General features: G+C 37.9%; 1 protein-coding gene across 3 annotated transcripts in view; it reads left to right on the forward strand.

Moving 5' to 3' along the window:
- Positions 1 to 17863, forward strand: part of BAZ1B (bromodomain adjacent to zinc finger domain 1B) — a 70033-nt gene that overhangs the window by 40776 nt on the left and 11394 nt on the right. For all 3 annotated transcript variants that reach the window (XM_082359410.1, XM_082359409.1, XM_082359408.1), the window contains 7 exons: positions 1780 to 1918; positions 2420 to 2553; positions 4643 to 4748; positions 5687 to 5785; positions 7959 to 8136; positions 10176 to 10358; positions 17680 to 17827. In XM_082359410.1, coding sequence (XP_082215536.1) covers positions 1780 to 1918; positions 2420 to 2553; positions 4643 to 4748; positions 5687 to 5785; positions 7959 to 8136; positions 10176 to 10358; positions 17680 to 17827 — 987 coding nt within the window. The remainder of the gene's footprint in view (positions 1 to 1779; positions 1919 to 2419; positions 2554 to 4642; positions 4749 to 5686; positions 5786 to 7958; positions 8137 to 10175; positions 10359 to 17679; positions 17828 to 17863) is intronic.

Genomic DNA, 17863 nt, shown 5'->3' on the forward strand with positions numbered 1-17863 from the left:
TATAGACACATCAACTTATTTCTGGCTATGTGTGTCTTTATACCAATACCACAGTGTCTTGAGTAGAATTGAGAAGCCAGAAATAAGTTGATTATTGATATAGAGAAACAAACAGAACATTATAAATATATAATTATATATATATATATTTAAATTTTATTTATTTATTTGGCTGCGTCGGGTCTTAGTTGTGGTACGTGGGATCTTCGTTGTGTCGCGCTGGCTTCTCTAGTCGTGGCGCTTGGGCTTTTCTCTAATTGTGGCACGTGGGCTCTAGAACGCATGGGCTCAGTAGTTGTGGCGTGCGGGTTTAGTTGCCCTGTGGCATGTGGGATCTTAGTTCCCCAACCAGCGATTGAACCTGCGTCCCCTGCATTGGAAGGTGGATTCTTAACCACTGGACCACCAGGGAGTCCCTGTAATGTAATTATAAAATATGTAATAAATATCAGTACTTTGCCAAGGACAGTATTTGAATTAGAGTTCAGGTCTTTTGATGTCTAGCTCAGTGCTGTAACCTCTGGAACTAAATTTGGTCTTTTTTTTTGATGACTTTCCCTAGATTGTTTTTTGTTTGTTTGTACCTGCAAGAGAAGGAGCTTTTCCTTTATTGTGATTTGGCCATTACTCTTTTTGTCATTTACCTTTGTACTGATTTCTACTGTAATCATTGTTGCAAATGTACAGCTCTATTCAGGCTAGAAAACCATTTATTAAAAGTAACAAATACCATACCGTTCTGTTTTGGTTTTTGTCCGCACTGTGCAGCTTGCGGGATCATAGTTCCCTGACCAGGGATTGAACCTGGGCCCACGGCAGTGAAAGCACTGAGTCCTAACCACTGAACTGTCAGGGAATTCCCCCATATTGGTTTTAAATAGATGAAATTTGTCTTAAAATTTTAAGTAACATCTTTAGACTGATGCATTTTCCAGATTCTCGCTACATTGTGGATGTTGTCATCAGTAGAGTACCAGCAGTAAAATTGCTGACATTGTGAATAGCAGTGCCCTTTACTTACAGTATCAAAATTTGTGACAGTTGTGGAAAAACTTGAAAGATTCCTGGGTGTCTTTCGTTATTGAGGGAAATTTCTATCTGGATAGAATAAACTTATAAAATGAATGATCAGAAATAAATTGATTAAAACTTTTTTTTCATCATTAACAGAAGCAACTTGCTGAATAACTCAAAAAATAGTATTAAAGAGGCAATAATTACTATTATCTGCTGATGCTTCCGTGCCCTTGCTTTCTCAATTCTTTTTCTGAATTCCTCAGGACTGAAATATGTTTTATTTTGAAATAGCTATTTTGGTTTTATTCATCCTGATCATTTTGAGGATCCTGTGGCTGGTCCTGTCAGAAAATGTTTCAGTTAATTCTGTTTAAGGACTATTTTAACTTTACATTTAAAATTAATTATCAATAAAATAAAATTAATTTATTATAAAACTAATAAGTTATTATTAATAGTTAAACTAATAATAATAATAATATAATAATAATTATTATTATTAGTTAAACTAATAATAAATTTTGGAGAGAAAAGATTTTGCACTGAGTTGATGGCTGAGACATCACCAAAATTCAAAGAACATAGAAGGAACAGATAGAAATTGCTGCCTTACACATTATTTCTTATAACAGATTAGAATTAGGAGAAGGAAACTAAGATTTCTACTTAATACCAGGCACGTCTCACTCCATATCTTATTTAAATTTGTAAGAGTAGAATTTACTAGGAAAAAACTTAATCGATTCATTTTATCTTTAACAGTGAAACTAGAACGTGAAGCTGAAGAAGAACGAATACGAAAGCACAAAGCAGCTGCTGAGAAGGCTTTCCAGGAGGGAATTGCCAAGGCAAAACTAGTCATGCGTAGGACTCCAATTGGTACAGATCGAAACCATAATAGGTGAGTTGTTAAACTTAATTTTTATCATCTTTTAGGGCTGCTATATTGTTGCTAGTTAGTACTAAGTCTAGACAGGCTTCCCTGTTCGTGGATATTGGAAACAGAGTTGCTCATCACACATTTATTTGAATATTTACTGAGCCAAATGCTAGGGTTATGAAGTTAGATAAGACATGACCCTGTCCTCAAAGATACCACAGATATGAAGCTTAAATTATGGTGATAGGAGAAATGTAATCCTAATAGAAGTCTTTAAAAATGGTAAGATATTTTAAATGCATACATTGTGTGGAACCTAAAGTAGTGAAATATTAGAAGTTATAAAAATTACAGATATTAAGTGAATCTCAAATTCCCAAAATTTTAGTATTCTGTGCTTTACTTTAGGATTTGTATCTGCTGAATGTTCAGTGATATTCTGTAATCATCTTCCTCAACAATGAAGTCATCCTGTGCTCATGATCTTTCACTAACACATTAATATGTGGTTGTGATTTGTAGATACTGGCTCTTCTCAGATGAAGTTCCAGGTTTGTTCATTGAGAAAGGCTGGGTACATGACAGCATTGACTACCGATTCATCCATCACCGAAAAGACCGTGCAGACTCTGCTGATGAGGATTACTGTCCCCGTAGTATGTATATCTATTAGTTAGTTTACCCTGCTCAAGTAGGGTCAGTATTAAGACTGTCTTTCCTCTGTCACTTTTTTTCACTTGCTAAATTTCTTTATTGCCTTCTTAGGTAGATTTATTTGAGTGAGGTGGGAAGATGTGAAATGCATAGCAGAAGGAAGGAAACTTAACATTTGATTATCGACTTTGTTCCAGGCATAGTGTGAAAAGATAAAGAACTTGAATATTAGGATATTTGGGTATTAGATTTATACAAGTAGTTTTCAAACTTTGTTCCTTGGAAGTCTCTTTGTAGGTACTTCAAGGGCTGGAATTGAGGTAAGGGGCCAAGAAGGCAGTTATGTGTCTTTTTCCTCCACTTTAAAAATTCATTTATTTAATATTTATGGAGCATCTCTTTATTTGCCAACCAATTTTTCATGTGCTGTGATACAAGATAGCAAACAAGACATAAAAGGTCCTGAATGTCAATTAACTAAAATTCTAGTGAGGAGAAACACAGCAAATATGTAACTAGAAATAAGTGACTGAGAAGGGTCATGAGGGGCACTGATAATGTTTTTTTTCTTGACTTGGGTTCTGGTTACATGAGTATGTTCAGTTTGTGAAATAGAAAAGTGTACTTTTCTAAATATATATATATATGTGTGTATATATTCTTTCTTGACCTATACATAGATATGTGTGTGTGTGTATGTGTATGTGTGTGTGTGTATATGTGTATATATATATATTTCTCTTTTTTTCCCCCAAGAAAGAAATTAAAAGAAAAATTTTAAATTTAAAAATACCAGATGGTTAGGTTAGATCAAGTTTTCTCAGCCTCACTGTTGTTGACATTTTGGGCCAGATAATTCTTTGTAGTGGGGGGTTGTCCTATGTGTTGTAAGTGACTTAGCAGCATCCCTGACCTCTGCCCACTGGATGCCATTAGTGACAACCAAATGTCACCAGATATTGCCAGATGTTCCCTAGGAGGCAGCATGGCTTTCTGTTGAGAACCATTGCGTTAGATGGTACATAAACTTCCTTCCAGCTGTACTTTATATAACCTAATGAATATTGCTTCTCAGAAAGTAGTTTTCTTTCATTTTAGAGAAACTCATAACCCAAACTTTTAAACTCACAAAATCGTTAAATAAGGAAATTAGTATATAGCCCAAAACTTCAAATTTAAGGCATTTTCTTGTTGAATTACGTTATTTATTAGATTGTAGTACTTAGTAGAAAAGTCTAGTTTTGGTAGACTTTGTAAATACCCAGGTGAGGGCAGTAAATACGAAGTTAGGATCTTCAGACTTGAGAGAGATTCCAGTGGGATGAAGGACTGTGATTTTATAATGTGTCTCAAAAGCTTAATGGCTGTTTTCAGAAATCAGGTCCACACAGTTACAGCTCCCGGGAGAAGACTGGCATCTACATCCCTTCACTTCTAGAGCATCCTGGTGGATGTTGTTCCTTCATGTTTTCTAGTTCCAGCATGGCAGAGTTTCTTCAGAATTACCTGACTGAAAAGACTAAACAAGGTTATGTGTTAGTATTGTAGGGAAGATGCTGCAGGTTAAAGGGGAGAGAAGGGGAGCAGGGGAGAGAACCAATTGTAGAATTAGGTAAGGCCTCAAATACTGGCTTAAGATCTATCTATAGTAATGTCATATATTAGTATACAGGAGCTGGTTTACAAAAAAGTTAATCATATTTGACATTTGAAGCCTCCAGGGGTAAGTTTGTAGTAGTTTATATATTTCAGTTGTGTCTACTTCACTACAGATGCCTTTATGCTAAACATCACGTACAAGGAGCAGATTATTTATTTGCTCTGAGACATTTAGTCATCTCTCTGCATTCTGTTGCAATAACTTGTGATACTCTTAAACTTTGCCTGTTCAGCTGTATAGAGAGCAACTGTCTCAGATAATGTGCTGTATGTAAGATGTTTAAGAGAAATTAGCATCTGTTGTACATGTGGATATATTTAATAGGCAGCATCTGTGTTATTGGTTGTTGAATTTGCACTGTGTACTGCTTAGGTTTGAAACTAGGAATTGAGTATGTATTATATTCAGCCTAATGTATAAATTTTTCTTAGGTAAGAAAGCAAACCTAGGGAAAAATGTAAGCACGAACACACAACATGGACCAGCTACAGAAATTGCTGTAGAGACCACTATACCCAAACAGGGGCAGAATCTATGGTAATGTGAGCATTCATCTGGCTGCTCTTTCTTTTTCTTTTTCAATGTTAAGAAAATAATTTATATAGTGAAAGCAGTGAGTTAGTGATTATCTATTAAGAGCATTTTGTGTGATTTTGATTTCTTGGATATGTAAACTCATTGCTTTAAAAGCAAACTTGATTTTTTGATAAGAATATATCTGTTTGCTTTAAGGTTTAGAATTTTATTTTTTCCTTGTAATGTAACTTTGTATATTATATGGTAGATCTTACATAGCATTGGAAATGCCTTTCAGTCTGCTTGGGAATAGAAGTATTTAGGATTTTCATCTTTATTAAAGAATAAGGAATTGTAAATATAGCCACTAATCTTCCTTTGTGTCTATCCTGCTTTTAGGCAGGGAGCTAGGTTTTGAGAGGGTCCCTTCTACTTTTGTGATCGCATTAACTGCTTTAGCTGTGATCACCTTTAGTTTAATGACCTTTTGTCTTTTATTTTTTGATATAACTTTACTCTGTGAAAGGGATATGGACAAGTGTGCCTATTTACTTTATAAAATTTGTCTCATATTACATTTTATTTTTATTTATTTGTTTGTTTGCTTATTTATTTATTTGGGCCTGCTCTGAGCGGTATGTGGGATCTTATCTTAGTTCCCCGACCAGGGATCGAACCCATGCCCCCTGAAGTGGAAGCCTGGAGCCTTAACCATTGGACCGCCAGGGAAGTCCCCTCATATTACATTTTAGTAGGAAACATTGGCTCCAGTGTCGTAAGATAAAGTTAACATTAGGTCTCATGGAAACAGTAAATTGTTCTACTTCTGAGCAAGGTTGGAATTCTGCTTTCCCAACTCCCACCACCAACCCTAGATCCCTTTCTTAATGTTTGATTCTTCTCTTTTTTTTCAGAGTTAACGGGTTTTTTTTTGGTTTTTTTGTTTTTTGCCCCTACAGGTTTTTATGTGATAGTCAAAAGGAACTGGATGAGTTGCTAAACTGCCTTCACCCTCAGGGAATAAGAGAAAGTCAGCTTAAAGAGAGACTAGAGAAGAGGTAAGGGTTTTCATCTCGCTCCTCATATCTCCTCTTTAGCATTAGATATTATACATATCTTAGGGTTTTTTGTTGTTGTTGTTTATCCATAAAAGCTTAAGTAAAAATTTTAAAAGTCTATAACTCTTTTATGTTCTTGTTGTTTGGTATTTTCTTTTAAAATATTTATTTATTTATTTATTTTGGCTGCGCGGGGTCTTAGTTGCAGCACGTGGGATCTTTGCTGTGGCTTGTTTAGTTGTGGTATGCAGGATCTTTAGTTGTGGCATGCAGGCTTCTTAGAACTAAGTGGCATGCATGTGGGATCTAGTTCCCCGACCAGGGATCGAACCCGGACCCCCTGCATTGGGAGCATGGAGTCTTACCCACTGGATCACCAGGGAAGTCCCGTTGTTTGGTATTTTCTTTATTTTTTGGGTTTGTTTTTTTTTTTTTTTTTTTTGGTATTTTCTTGACACCTCATGCTTGTTTGGAAAAGTATGCTTTTAAACCATGTATATACAGGGTAGCAGGATTATTCATTGACTAACATGCCATACACCAGACTGAGAGCCTGATTGTAGTTAGGCAGCCTTGTAAATGCAGTTCCACATTGGTTGGTATTCAGAAGTATTCTGTTGGTATCCAGAGTAGCCCCAAAAATGAAAACAACCTAAATATTCATCAGCTGATGAATGGATAAACAAAATGTGGTATATCCGTAAATTCAGCCATAAAAAGGAACAAAGTGATGAAATATCCTAGAATGTGGGCAAACATTTTGCTGAGTCAAAGAAGCCAGACATAGAAAGGCCACATATTGTGTGATTTCATTTATATGAGACATCCACAATAGGCAAATTTATAGTCAGAAAATAGATTAGTGGTTGCCAGGGGATGAGGGATGGGGAGAACTGAGAGTGACTGCTAACCTGTATGGGATTTCTTTATGGAGTGATGAACATGTTTTGGAATTAGGTAGTTTTGATGCTTCTAAAATGTGAAAACCACTGAAAGTATAGGCTTTAAAATGGTGAGTTTAATGTTATGTGAATTATATCTCCAAGAGAAACCACGCAAACCTGCCTACAAAATTAGCATCAATATCAGTGCCATCTAGATTTGCTAGTGTCCCTTCTGTTCTAGCAGTTGTTTCTATCAAAGCTGGGATAGGTTTTGCCTTAAGGCCACCTTTAATATCTGCATGCTTTCATGCTGGAATTTAGGTTTAATTGAAGAGAGAAGGAAAATACTGTTCAGTACATACTCTGCAATTTTGAGACACTTTTGAGAGTGATAATGGGTACATCATTGGTTTTGGTCCACTGCTTAATGTATAAATGAATTAAAATTGTATTCAGAATCGTCCTGTCTTGATAACACTTAGATCAAAGAAGAAAATAAAGGGGAAATTATGTGGTAGAAGGCAATGAAAGCAGAATTCTTTATAAGAACACCAGTGAGACACAGTGAAGTTATAGTCAGAGGAAAATAATATTAAAACTCCTTATTATTAAGAATGAAAAGGGAACTTAGTACTTAACTTCGATGACCTTGAACATTAGTTTTTGGTGTAAGAAGCTAACAGTGAAGCTTATGGCCAATCCAGGGTAGAGAGTCTTATTAGAGTCTTTATTACTGTGACCTCAAAAGGTTAATCTTTAGTGTGAAAGTGAACTCTGAAGGTCCTTGTGTAGGTTTTCAGCTCAAATTCATGTTTCTTCTGTGAAGAATTCCAGGCAGACGATTTAAAGTTTGTCTCCAGTTGGTAGCAGTTTCTGGCAACTAACATAAGCAAATGCACACTCTCCCTGGAGGAGCATAACTTCAAACCAGGCCTCAAAGAATTTCCACAGATAAAATATCAAGAAACTCATGGTAAAAAAACAAAAACAAAAACAATAAAACCCAAAAAAAACCACACAAACCGGTTACCATGAATGAGAGCTAGGTAAAGAAACACACTTCAGATACTGGAATTACCATATACAGAACAAAATGTGTGTTTTTTAAATGAATCAAGAATAAGAGAAATTTGAAATTTTGTGCGAGAAACATGAGACTATTAAACGAGAGATGAAAAGGATCTAAGTAAGTCTTCTAGAAATAAAACATGTCATTCAAGTAATTGAAATTAATAGACCGTTTTTTAAATGGTCTTTATTCCTCCTCCCCTTTGCCTCAACTTTTCTAGGTACCAGGACGTTATTCATTCTATTCATCTGGCCCGGAAGCCAAATTTGGGTCTAAAATCCTGTGATGGCAACCAGGAGCTTTTAAACTTCCTTCGTAGTGATCTCATTGAAGTTGCAACAAGGTTACAAAAGGGAGGACTTGGTTATGTGGAAGAAACCTCAGAATTTGAAGCTCGGGTAAGAATATAAGGAAAACACCCTTTGAAATGTTACTCATGGAAACTCAATTTGGAATTGTTCCCTGATATTGTTCTTGACTTCCCTAGATGACCCTGGGAATCATATTTGCATTTGTCTTGAAAGACACATGTGGAACCCTAAATTCTCTATGTACATTATGATACTTTTCCTTTGTTATATTCTGCTGGTATCCAGGAAAATGTAATAGTTGGCTCAGAACCTTTGTTCAGAAAGAGCTTTACTATTAAGTTGAATGAAAACTAGTCCTGGAGTCTTAGTCATTATAACATTATTTAACCTATCCATTCCCATGTGATGCCTGTGCTATAAGGTATGAAACATTTGTGTATCCTGCTTTTGTTCATTCTCTATACTTGATCAGCTCAGTAGAGTTGTACTTGTGTTGGGCAGCACTCGTGCTGTTAAACAGGTACATTTCAGTGAAGGCACTTTTGTAGTCTTATCACTTACTGTTCAGAAGGACCCTTAAGTGTTATAGGTGAAACAGTTCAAGAGACCCCGTGTCCCACATTAGATTTTAGGTATCAAAGCTGGAGAAAAGATTGGAGAACACTGTCCATGAGTTATCACTGTAAAAATTTTTTTGTTAATTTTAAATAATAAAGTCCACATAACTCCACACATTAATATTTGTGAGTCTTTTCAAATTGATCATTTGCATTATAACAGTGTGTTAATAGTTGTGTGATTTTTATGAGCAGTTGAACCTCCCACCGCCCTCCAATTTTCCCTCATTTATAAATACTTTCCATTTCTTTTAGTCTTTTTTTTTTTTTTTCCAGAATCTAAATTTGGGCCTCGGGTCACCTACATGATCTTTTTTTTTTTTTAATTTTTTATTTATTTATTTTTGGCTGCGTTGGGTCTTTGTTTCTGTGCGAGGGCTTTCTCTAGTTGTGGCAAGTGGGGGCCACTCTTCATCGCGGTGCGCGGGCCTCTCACTATCGCGGCCTCCCTTGGGAGCACAGGCTCCAGACGCGCACGCTCAGTAGTTGTGGCCCATGGGCCTAGTTGCTCCACGGCATGTGGGATCTTCCCAGACCAGGGCTCGAACCCGTGTCCCCTGCATTAGCAGGCAGATTCTCAACCACTGCGCCACCAGGGAAGCCCTCTTTTAGTCTTTAATGTCACTTTGGGGTACATAATAACGCATGGAGTTGATATGGTAAATCTTTTACTGCCAGACTTTTGTATTTCTATTTCTTTGCTATTAGAATTAACAAATTATATATGCATCTTATATATGTAACTTTTTTTCATTTGTCTGGTTATGAATTCTTGGTACATTCCCTGGGAAAAAGGTTTAAACATCTTTATTGTTCTTAAAGATTTTTTTTAGGAATTACTCAACTGAAAGAATTTTGCCTGTTTGAAATATTACGGTTACTTTTTTGTTTATTTAGCAAATATCTATCAATTGCCTACTTTGTGCCAAACCCAGGCCCACACCTTGCTAACGTTGGATTATCATCATTCTCTGTTTCTCTTTGTAGTTATAAAATGGTATTTTTTTAATTAACATGTGTTGTGTGACTGAGAAGGTAGTTTCAGTCCTTAAGAGTATGATTTGGATCAAAGTGATTTAGCTTATGCTTCCTCATCCGTAAAATAAATGTGAGGCTTAGATGAGATCAAGTATGTAAAATGTATTATCTGGCTTATAGGTTGTAAGCTGTTAGGTTGGTAAATTTTTACTTTCCTTCTCAGTTTTTCTTTGCCTTGAGACCGTCATTTGCACGTAGTAGGCACTCAGTCACTGAGTGTATGAATGAGTTCAGTAACTTCCTTTAAGTAGAGCAAGTTTCAGCCTCCCATGGATCCCTTCATCAGGGAAATCCAAGTAGTCGGCTACTTTCAAATGCATAAGCCATCCATTGAACTGAGGAACCCAGTTAAATTAATGTTATGTGACCAATTTGGGTCTAGGTTGATTTGAATTTAATCGAGGATTGTCTGCTTTCATCTTTCTCTCTTGGCCTTTTTACTCAGTCTGGTTTTTAAATCATTTTCTGTAGGTGATCTCACTAGAGAAACTGAAGGATTTTGGCGAGTGTGTGATTGCCCTTCAAGCCAGTGTCATAAAGAAATTTCTCCAAGGCTTCATGGCTCCCAAGCAAAAGAGAAGAAAACTCCAAAGCGAAGATTCAGCAAAGACTGAAGAGGTGGATGAAGAGAAAAAAATGGCAGAGGAAGCAAAGGTATTTAGCTAATGAAGATGTAGTTTCATGACTGCGTAGAAGTATGTGATCTGGTTTTGAAATTATCTAACCCTATGCTTTTTAGTTACATAAGCACTGTTCCCTAGCCAGTGTTTGATCTTTATCACTTTCTCCAAATATTGTAGTTTTCAAACTGGTCTGTGGAGCACAGCCCTGCCTGTAGAGCTGGATAGTGTGTCAGAGTCCCCCCTCCCCCTTTACCAGAGCTAATTCCTCTTTTTAAAAGGTGGTGGTTTTTAAATTTTTAAGAATTGTAAAATATACATAATGAACAACTTAGCCACTTTTACATGTATGTTTCTATGTCATTAAGTACATTCACGTTGTTCTGCAACTATTACTACCATCCGTCTCCAGAATTTTTTTATCTTCCCAAAGCAAAACTATGCCCTTTAAACACTAAACTACCCATTTCACCCTCCTGCCCAATCCCTGGCAACCATCATTTTCTTTCTGTGTCTATGAATTTGACTACTCTAGGTACCTCATATAAAGTGGAATCATACTGTATTTGTCCTTTTGTGACTGGTTTATTTAACTTCTTCAAAGTTATCTACATTGTAGCATATGCCAGAATTTCCTTCCTTTTTAAGACTGAGTAATATTCCATTGTGTGTATAGGCCACATTTTGTTTATTGGTCCATCAGTGGACACTTGGGTCACTTCCACCTTTTTTTTTTTTTTTAATAAATTAATTTATTTTTGGCTGCGTTGGGTCTTCGTTGCTGCACGTGGGCTTTCTCTAGTTGCAGCGAGCAGGGGCTACTCTTCGTTGCAGTGCTCTGGCTTTTCATTGTGGTGGCTTCTCTTGTTGCAGAGCACGGGCTCTAGGCACGCAGGCTTCAGTAGTTGGCGCGCAGGCTCGGTAGTTGTGGCTCTCGGGCTCTAGAGCGCAGGCTCAGTAGTTGTGGCACACAGGCTTAGTTGCTCCACGGCACATGGGATCTTCCTGGACCAGGGATTGAACCCATGTCCCCTGCATTGGCAGGCGGATTCTTAACCACTGCACCACCAGGGAAGTCCCGAAGGTTGTCCTTTTTGACCAAGCTTGAAGGTTCGGGAGGGATGGGGTGCACATGGAATAGTGAGGGAGGACGGGCACATCCACTTAGCCAGCCATGTCAGCTGAATCAACTCTGGTGATCAGTAGGATGACAGACATCACAGTCAGATTACCCTCACATCCAGCCAGTAATGCTGCTGTGAACATGGGTGTACAAATATCTGTTCTAGTTCCTACTTCAAATTCTTTTTGGTATATACCCAGGAGTAGAATTGCTGCATCACATAGTAATTCTGTTTAATTTTTTTGTGGAACTGCCATAATGTTTTCCATAGCAGCTGCACCATTTTACATTCCCACCAGCAATGTATAGGGGTCTTAATTTCTCCACATCCTTGCCAATACTTGTAATTATCTGTCTCTTTTATAGTAGCTGTTCTAATGAGTGTGAAGTGATACCTTGTGGTTTTGATTTACATTTCCCTAATAATTGGTGATGTTGAGCATCTTTTCATGTGCTTATTGGCTACTTATCTTTTGGGGGAAATGTCTTTCTGAGTCATTTGGCTATTTTTAAATTTTTTTGTGGGGGTGGGGTGGGGAGATGTGTGGATTCCTTATATGTTCTGAATATTAATCCTTTATCAGATACACGATTTGCAAATATATTCTCCTATTTCGTGAGCTGCTTTTTCAGGTTTTTTTTTTTTTTTTTAGCCGTGCCGAGCAGCACGTGGGATTTTAGTTCCCTGACCAGGGATTGAACCCGTGCCCACTGCAGTGGAAACGCGGAGTCCTAACCACTGGACCACCGGGGAATTCCATGCTTTTTCATTCTGTTGATGGTGTCTTTTGATGCAAAAAGTTTTAAACTTCGATGAAGTTCAGCTTACGTATTTTTTCTTTTGTTGCCTCTGCTGTTGGTGTCAAATCCAATGTCATGAAGCTTTCCCCCTGTATTTTCTTCTACAAGTTTTATAGTCTGAGCTTTTACATTTAGATCTTTGATCCATTTTGAGTTAATTTTTGTATATAGTATAAGGTAAGGGTCCAACTTCATTTTTTTGTATGTGTAAAATCCAGTTTTCTGGTTTTTTTTAATTTTAGAAGTAGCTCATTGTAAGTAAATCAAATGTGAGAGGTAGATATAATATGAGACAATTCCCATTTTAGTTTCACCACACACACCCCCCCCCCCACAAGGATATCACTCTTTAATAGTTTGACGTGTTTCTGTGTATATACAAAGATAGTTTTGTTGGATTTTTACAGAATGGAACCCTCTGCATAATATTCTGCAGTTTTTCACTCATCAGCATATCCTAGGCATCTGTCCTCTCTCTCTGTCGGTCCATATAGATCATCCTGGTATTATTTGGGTTTTTTTGGTTGTTGTTGTTTTGTTTTTTTAACATCCTAATTCCTTATTGATGAACATTATGCTGTCTCTGGTTTTTCTTTTTTAGGATAATTAGCAGCTCCATTGTTTTCTCTTTTGTGTATTCGATTTCTGCTTAAGATTACTTGTGAAGAAAAGAATTTGAAAACACTACATTAAGGGAGCTGTCTCAGCCATTTTCCAGTGGAATACTTTCCCTTGTTTTTGACTTCTCTCCCTCCCTCCCTCCTTTCCTTTCTTTCACAAACATCTGGTAAAGGCTTGCCTGTGCCAGTCATTGTGCAAAAGTCTGGGGGTTTTGGTCATAAGTAGAAGCCAGAAGTCCTTGCTCTCAAGGAACTCTGAGTGTGAGAGATGGTTGGAGTAGAGTGACAAGTATGGTGAGAAAGAGCAGTGCTTGGCTCTCCTGTGAGGGATACCAGGGCAACTTAGAACTTCCCAGAGAGGAGAATCTATCAGCTGGATTTTTGAAGAACAGGTAGAAATTAATTAGGTTGTGGAAGGGGGGGGTGGGCATAATGTTTGTTAGATTGAGCTGAAATTGCCTTCTCATCATTGACAGCTGGTACTTGTTTTGCCCTCTGAGTTTGCACAGAATGCGTTTACTCTCTAAAGCTCCTCCGGTAGTTGTACACAGTTGTCATGTTCCCCCTGGGTTTCTTCCTGAGGCCAAGAGTGATACGTGATACAAGAAAGAACATTTTGGGTGAGAGGTGAGTAGAGAACTAAGATTCAGTTAGATAAACGTTTAACTATTAATTCATGGCATAGACTGAGATTTCACACACATAAAGTCTTTATTGAATTTGTTACAATATTGCGACTGTTTTATGTTTTGGATTTTTGGCCAGGGAGATATGTGGGATCTTAGCTCCCTAACCAGGGATGGAACCCAGGCCCCCTGCATTGGAAGGCGAACTCTTAACCACTGAATCGCCAGGGAAGTCCTAGTATTCTTCTTGATGTGATCTTTCCTTGCCATTTCTTGACTCATAACATTTTTCTTCTCATTGGGAACTAGTAGCTGTAGAGTTCTCATTTAAGTTCTTTTTTAGTATTCAACCCCATAGCGAAGTAACCTCTTTTTAGCTTGTCATATGAGATGATTCTTAGATTGATTGGGGAGGAAAATATGAGCACTTTGCAGATTTAACCTTGAGGCCCAGACACATAGTACACAAATGGAAAACATGGAAGAGTTTCTTGGAAAATCAATTAGGCTGCCTACTAAGTAGTTCAACAATGTTCTCCATTAAAATGGCATTATGCCCTGCAGTTCCCCACCGAAGGTCAGCCTTGCCACAGCTCTGAAATTTTCCACTGTCCTTTGCTTTGAAGGTTTCCACTTAGCATGGGCCAGGGTTTTTTCAACTGGCACTAGGTTGTTGCATGAGCTAATATCAGTCCCTAATCTGTGCTTCAGTTTCCTTATTTGTAAAAGTAGATTATCTCTCAAATCCCTTTTTGTAATAGTCAATTATTTCAAATATTTAATGTTTATTTCATTTTCTTGCATTAAATGGGAAAGACGTTGTATAATTTGGCCAAATCCTGGGTTCTGTTAGGCTCTCTGTTTACTTTGGATGCATTTGTCCCTGATTATCTGTTTTTCCATTTTAAACTTTCTTTTATGGAAGAATATGGTCTGAAGCCTCATTATATTCTTGCCAAGATATGTTGTCTTTTTACTGTTAGGTAAAGGGATTAATGGTGACTTGCACATAAGGTGGCTTCCCCTTGATTTTGTTATACGCACTTCTACCACTTCTAACTAGGTCCCAACTTTATTTAAATATGCTAAAGAATTTGACTTTTTCATCAGAGTAGTGTGTCCAGCTTCCCAGCAGTACTGCAAAACAGAGTATTTACTTGATGCTACCGTGTTGTATGTCAAAACTTTATCTTGCTGCTGTTCCTGTGTTTTTAAAAAGTCTTCGATATGGTGGGGTGTTTTTTTTTGTTTTTTTTTAATGTTCTGGACTGGAATTTTGTGCAGTGGGAGGAGAGTTAAGATGTTCTTTAAAATCGGAGTGCCTGTTGTTTTCACCCTCGAAGTTAGAGGCTAGCTGGAGACGAGGCTGGTCTAGATGGATAACTCAGTGGATAGAACAGGATCTAATGTATAATGCCAGGAGCGTTGGATTGGGGATCGGGAGACCTGGCCCTAAATTGCTGTGAGACCTTGGGCAAACTTTCTTTTCATGAAAAATGATAAATGAACATTACACACATGTGCACAGACATTCATAGCAGTGTTTGTTATTCAGCATAGTCAAAAAGCAGAAACAATCCAAATGTCTGCCAGCTGATGAATGGATAAACAAAATGGATGTATTACTCAGCAGTTAAATGGAGTGAAGTGCTGTTATATGCTGGGATGTGGATGAAGCTGGAGAGCATTATGCTCAGCAAAAGAAGCCAGTCACAAAAGGCCACATGTTACAGGAAGTGTCAGAATCGGTAAATCTATAAAACAAAAGAAGACGGTGGTTGCCTAGGGCCGGGGAAGTGGTGGGTTAGGGGAGGGAATGGGGAATGACAAGGTTTCTTTTTTGGGTGATGAAAATGTTCTAAAATTAAGATTATGTTGATAGTTGTACAACTCTGCAAGTATATGAAAAGGCATTGACTGTACACTTTACAGGGGGAACTTGTTATCGATAGTATATAAATCATATCTCAGTAAATCTGTTTTTAAAATGAGGCTAAATAAGCTTATTCTCAAGATCTTTTCCAGTTTTTTTTTAATATATATAAATTTATTTTATTTATTTATTTTTGGCTGTGTTGGGTCTTCGTTGCTGCGTGCGGGCTTTCTCTAGTTGCAGCGAGTGGGGGCTACCCTTCATTGTGGTGCGCGGGCTTCTCACTGCGGTGGCTTCTCCTGCTGCGGAGCACGGGCTCTAGGCGCGCAGGCTCAGTAGTTGTGGCGCACGGGCTTAGTTGCTCTGAGGCGGGCTTAATTGCTCTGAGGCGTGTGGGATCTTCCTGGGCCAGGTCTCGAACCCGTGTCCCCTGCATTGGCAGGCGGATTCTTAACCCCTGCGTCACCAGGGAAGCCCCTCTTTCAGATTTTTGTTTGTTTCTTTTAATGAGGCCACATGTGCTGGGTGCTCAGATTTTATAATTTATAGGAAATAAGTAAAAAGCAGTACTGTATACTGATGATTTTTTTAATGCTTTTGTGCATCTGACTGTCCACTAGAGGACAGCAAAGCCCATTTTAACCATTCCCTGGCTAATTGAGTGTTCTTAATAACACTCTTTTAGGAACCGAACCTAAAATTCTTAACTATATATTCCACTGAATGAAGAGATTTGCGTTATTACAGTAAGAGAATCTGTGGTACCATGTGTCAGCTCTCCATTACATTAGGGGAGAAGACCCGCAAGGCACCTGTGATTGTAGATCTTACATCCTACTGAGGAGCTCTGAAAAGGGAAGGAAGGAAATTGTATTTCAAAGGCAGATGTTGAAATATCTGCACTGCAGGTTGGAGTAAGGAATGAGTCAGTTTCCATTAGAACTTTAGCAGCCTCTTAAATAGATTTTTTCGATGTGTTTGTTACTTATCCTTGTTATTCATAAATTTATACACACAAGGCTCTCAGTGGTTCTCTGTTTCTGTAGGAAAGAGAAAGGACAGCCTTTGGTCCCCTCCCTGAACTCTCACACCACAGCTTCAGAAGTAGCTCAACTGTCTTTGTCCCTTGGCAGCTCTATTTCAAAGCCTGTGGCCTTCCAGGGATAACGGGCCTTTCTTATAGAAGGAAGACTGTTACTTAAAATAGGCTTTTTGCCTAGTACAGGGCAGTGAAACCCAGCAGTGCTGTTGTCAGTTAGCTAGAGCTAGCCAGGTTGTATAATAAAAGTAGCCAGCATGGCTAACTTTAGTTCAGTCATGACTGAGTTAAGCAGTATGACCTCCACAAGGTAGATGAGAGTGAGATAACCTAGTCTCTCAGCTTCTGGTGTACTGCTGAAGCTTTACCTTGTCCAGCTCTGTTGTACTTTCTGACTGTCTGAGAATGATGGTCCCCTATAATGGCATTTGTTTACGTGGATGCTCACCTCATTGTTCAGGCTTTTTTAGTGCTTTGAAAACATCCCAAAAAATCACCTCTTAATTAATAAAACAGCAATACAAATAAATGAATTATCCTAAAATGGCATTTTTGTTCCTCCTCAGAATGTATATTTTATAGAGGGAGGGTTGAAAATTCCTAATTACATTTTTCTCCATCCTCTTTTACTTTGCTAATTCTAAATTAATTTGCATTTTCTGATGATGAGCGGAGGCAGTGTGGATTATGCTGAGAGTAACTGCCCTGAATGAAATCAGGCCAACCCCTGGGACTTTACAAATTTCACTTACGTTAGAAGTTGGTGATAAAGTCAAGAGAATATTTCATATCAGTACTTAATACTTTTAAGGATTGTAGAATGCTTTATAGATACTATTTACTATTTCTAGGCCCTGTAATCTGGGATTATGGTGCATATTAGTGCAGAAACTGATAATCTTACTGACCAAGCTACATGACATTGTTGCATACTAGCATTATTTACACAGTACAAGTGTTCCTGCTTTTAAATGACACTGAATCTTTAAGTGAATTTCACTAGAAGAGACCTGTTTCTAGTCATTTCCCCCTCCTTGAATTCTTTGTGTGACCTCTGGCAACTTTTTTCCACCCTTCCAAGCCTTGGTTTCTTCTGTAAGATAAGTGGGTTAGACTGGAGGAGCTCTAGGAGGTGAACGTATCGGGATGCTCTCGTATCTTTACCTAGTTGCAGTCCTCTCTCAGTGTATACTGTCAGTATTACGTGAAGAATCCACATTTCATGTCTTTGAAGTCATTGTAGTAATGCTGGCCTGGTTTGGTCTCTGTTTAGGTCGCATCTGCTCTGGAAAAATGGAAGACAGCAATTCGTGAAGCTCAGACTTTTTCCAGAATGCATGTTCTACTTGGGATGCTTGATGCCTGTATCAAATGGGATATGTCAGCAGAAAATGCTAGATGCAAAGTTTGTCGAAAGAAAGGTATATTTAAATCAGAGTTGCTTATCTGAGTGTATT

The sequence above is a fragment of the Balaenoptera borealis genome (assembly GCF_965194805.1).
Source record: "Balaenoptera borealis genome assembly, chromosome: 16".
In the NCBI taxonomy this organism is placed as follows: Eukaryota; Metazoa; Chordata; class Mammalia; order Artiodactyla; family Balaenopteridae; genus Balaenoptera; species Balaenoptera borealis.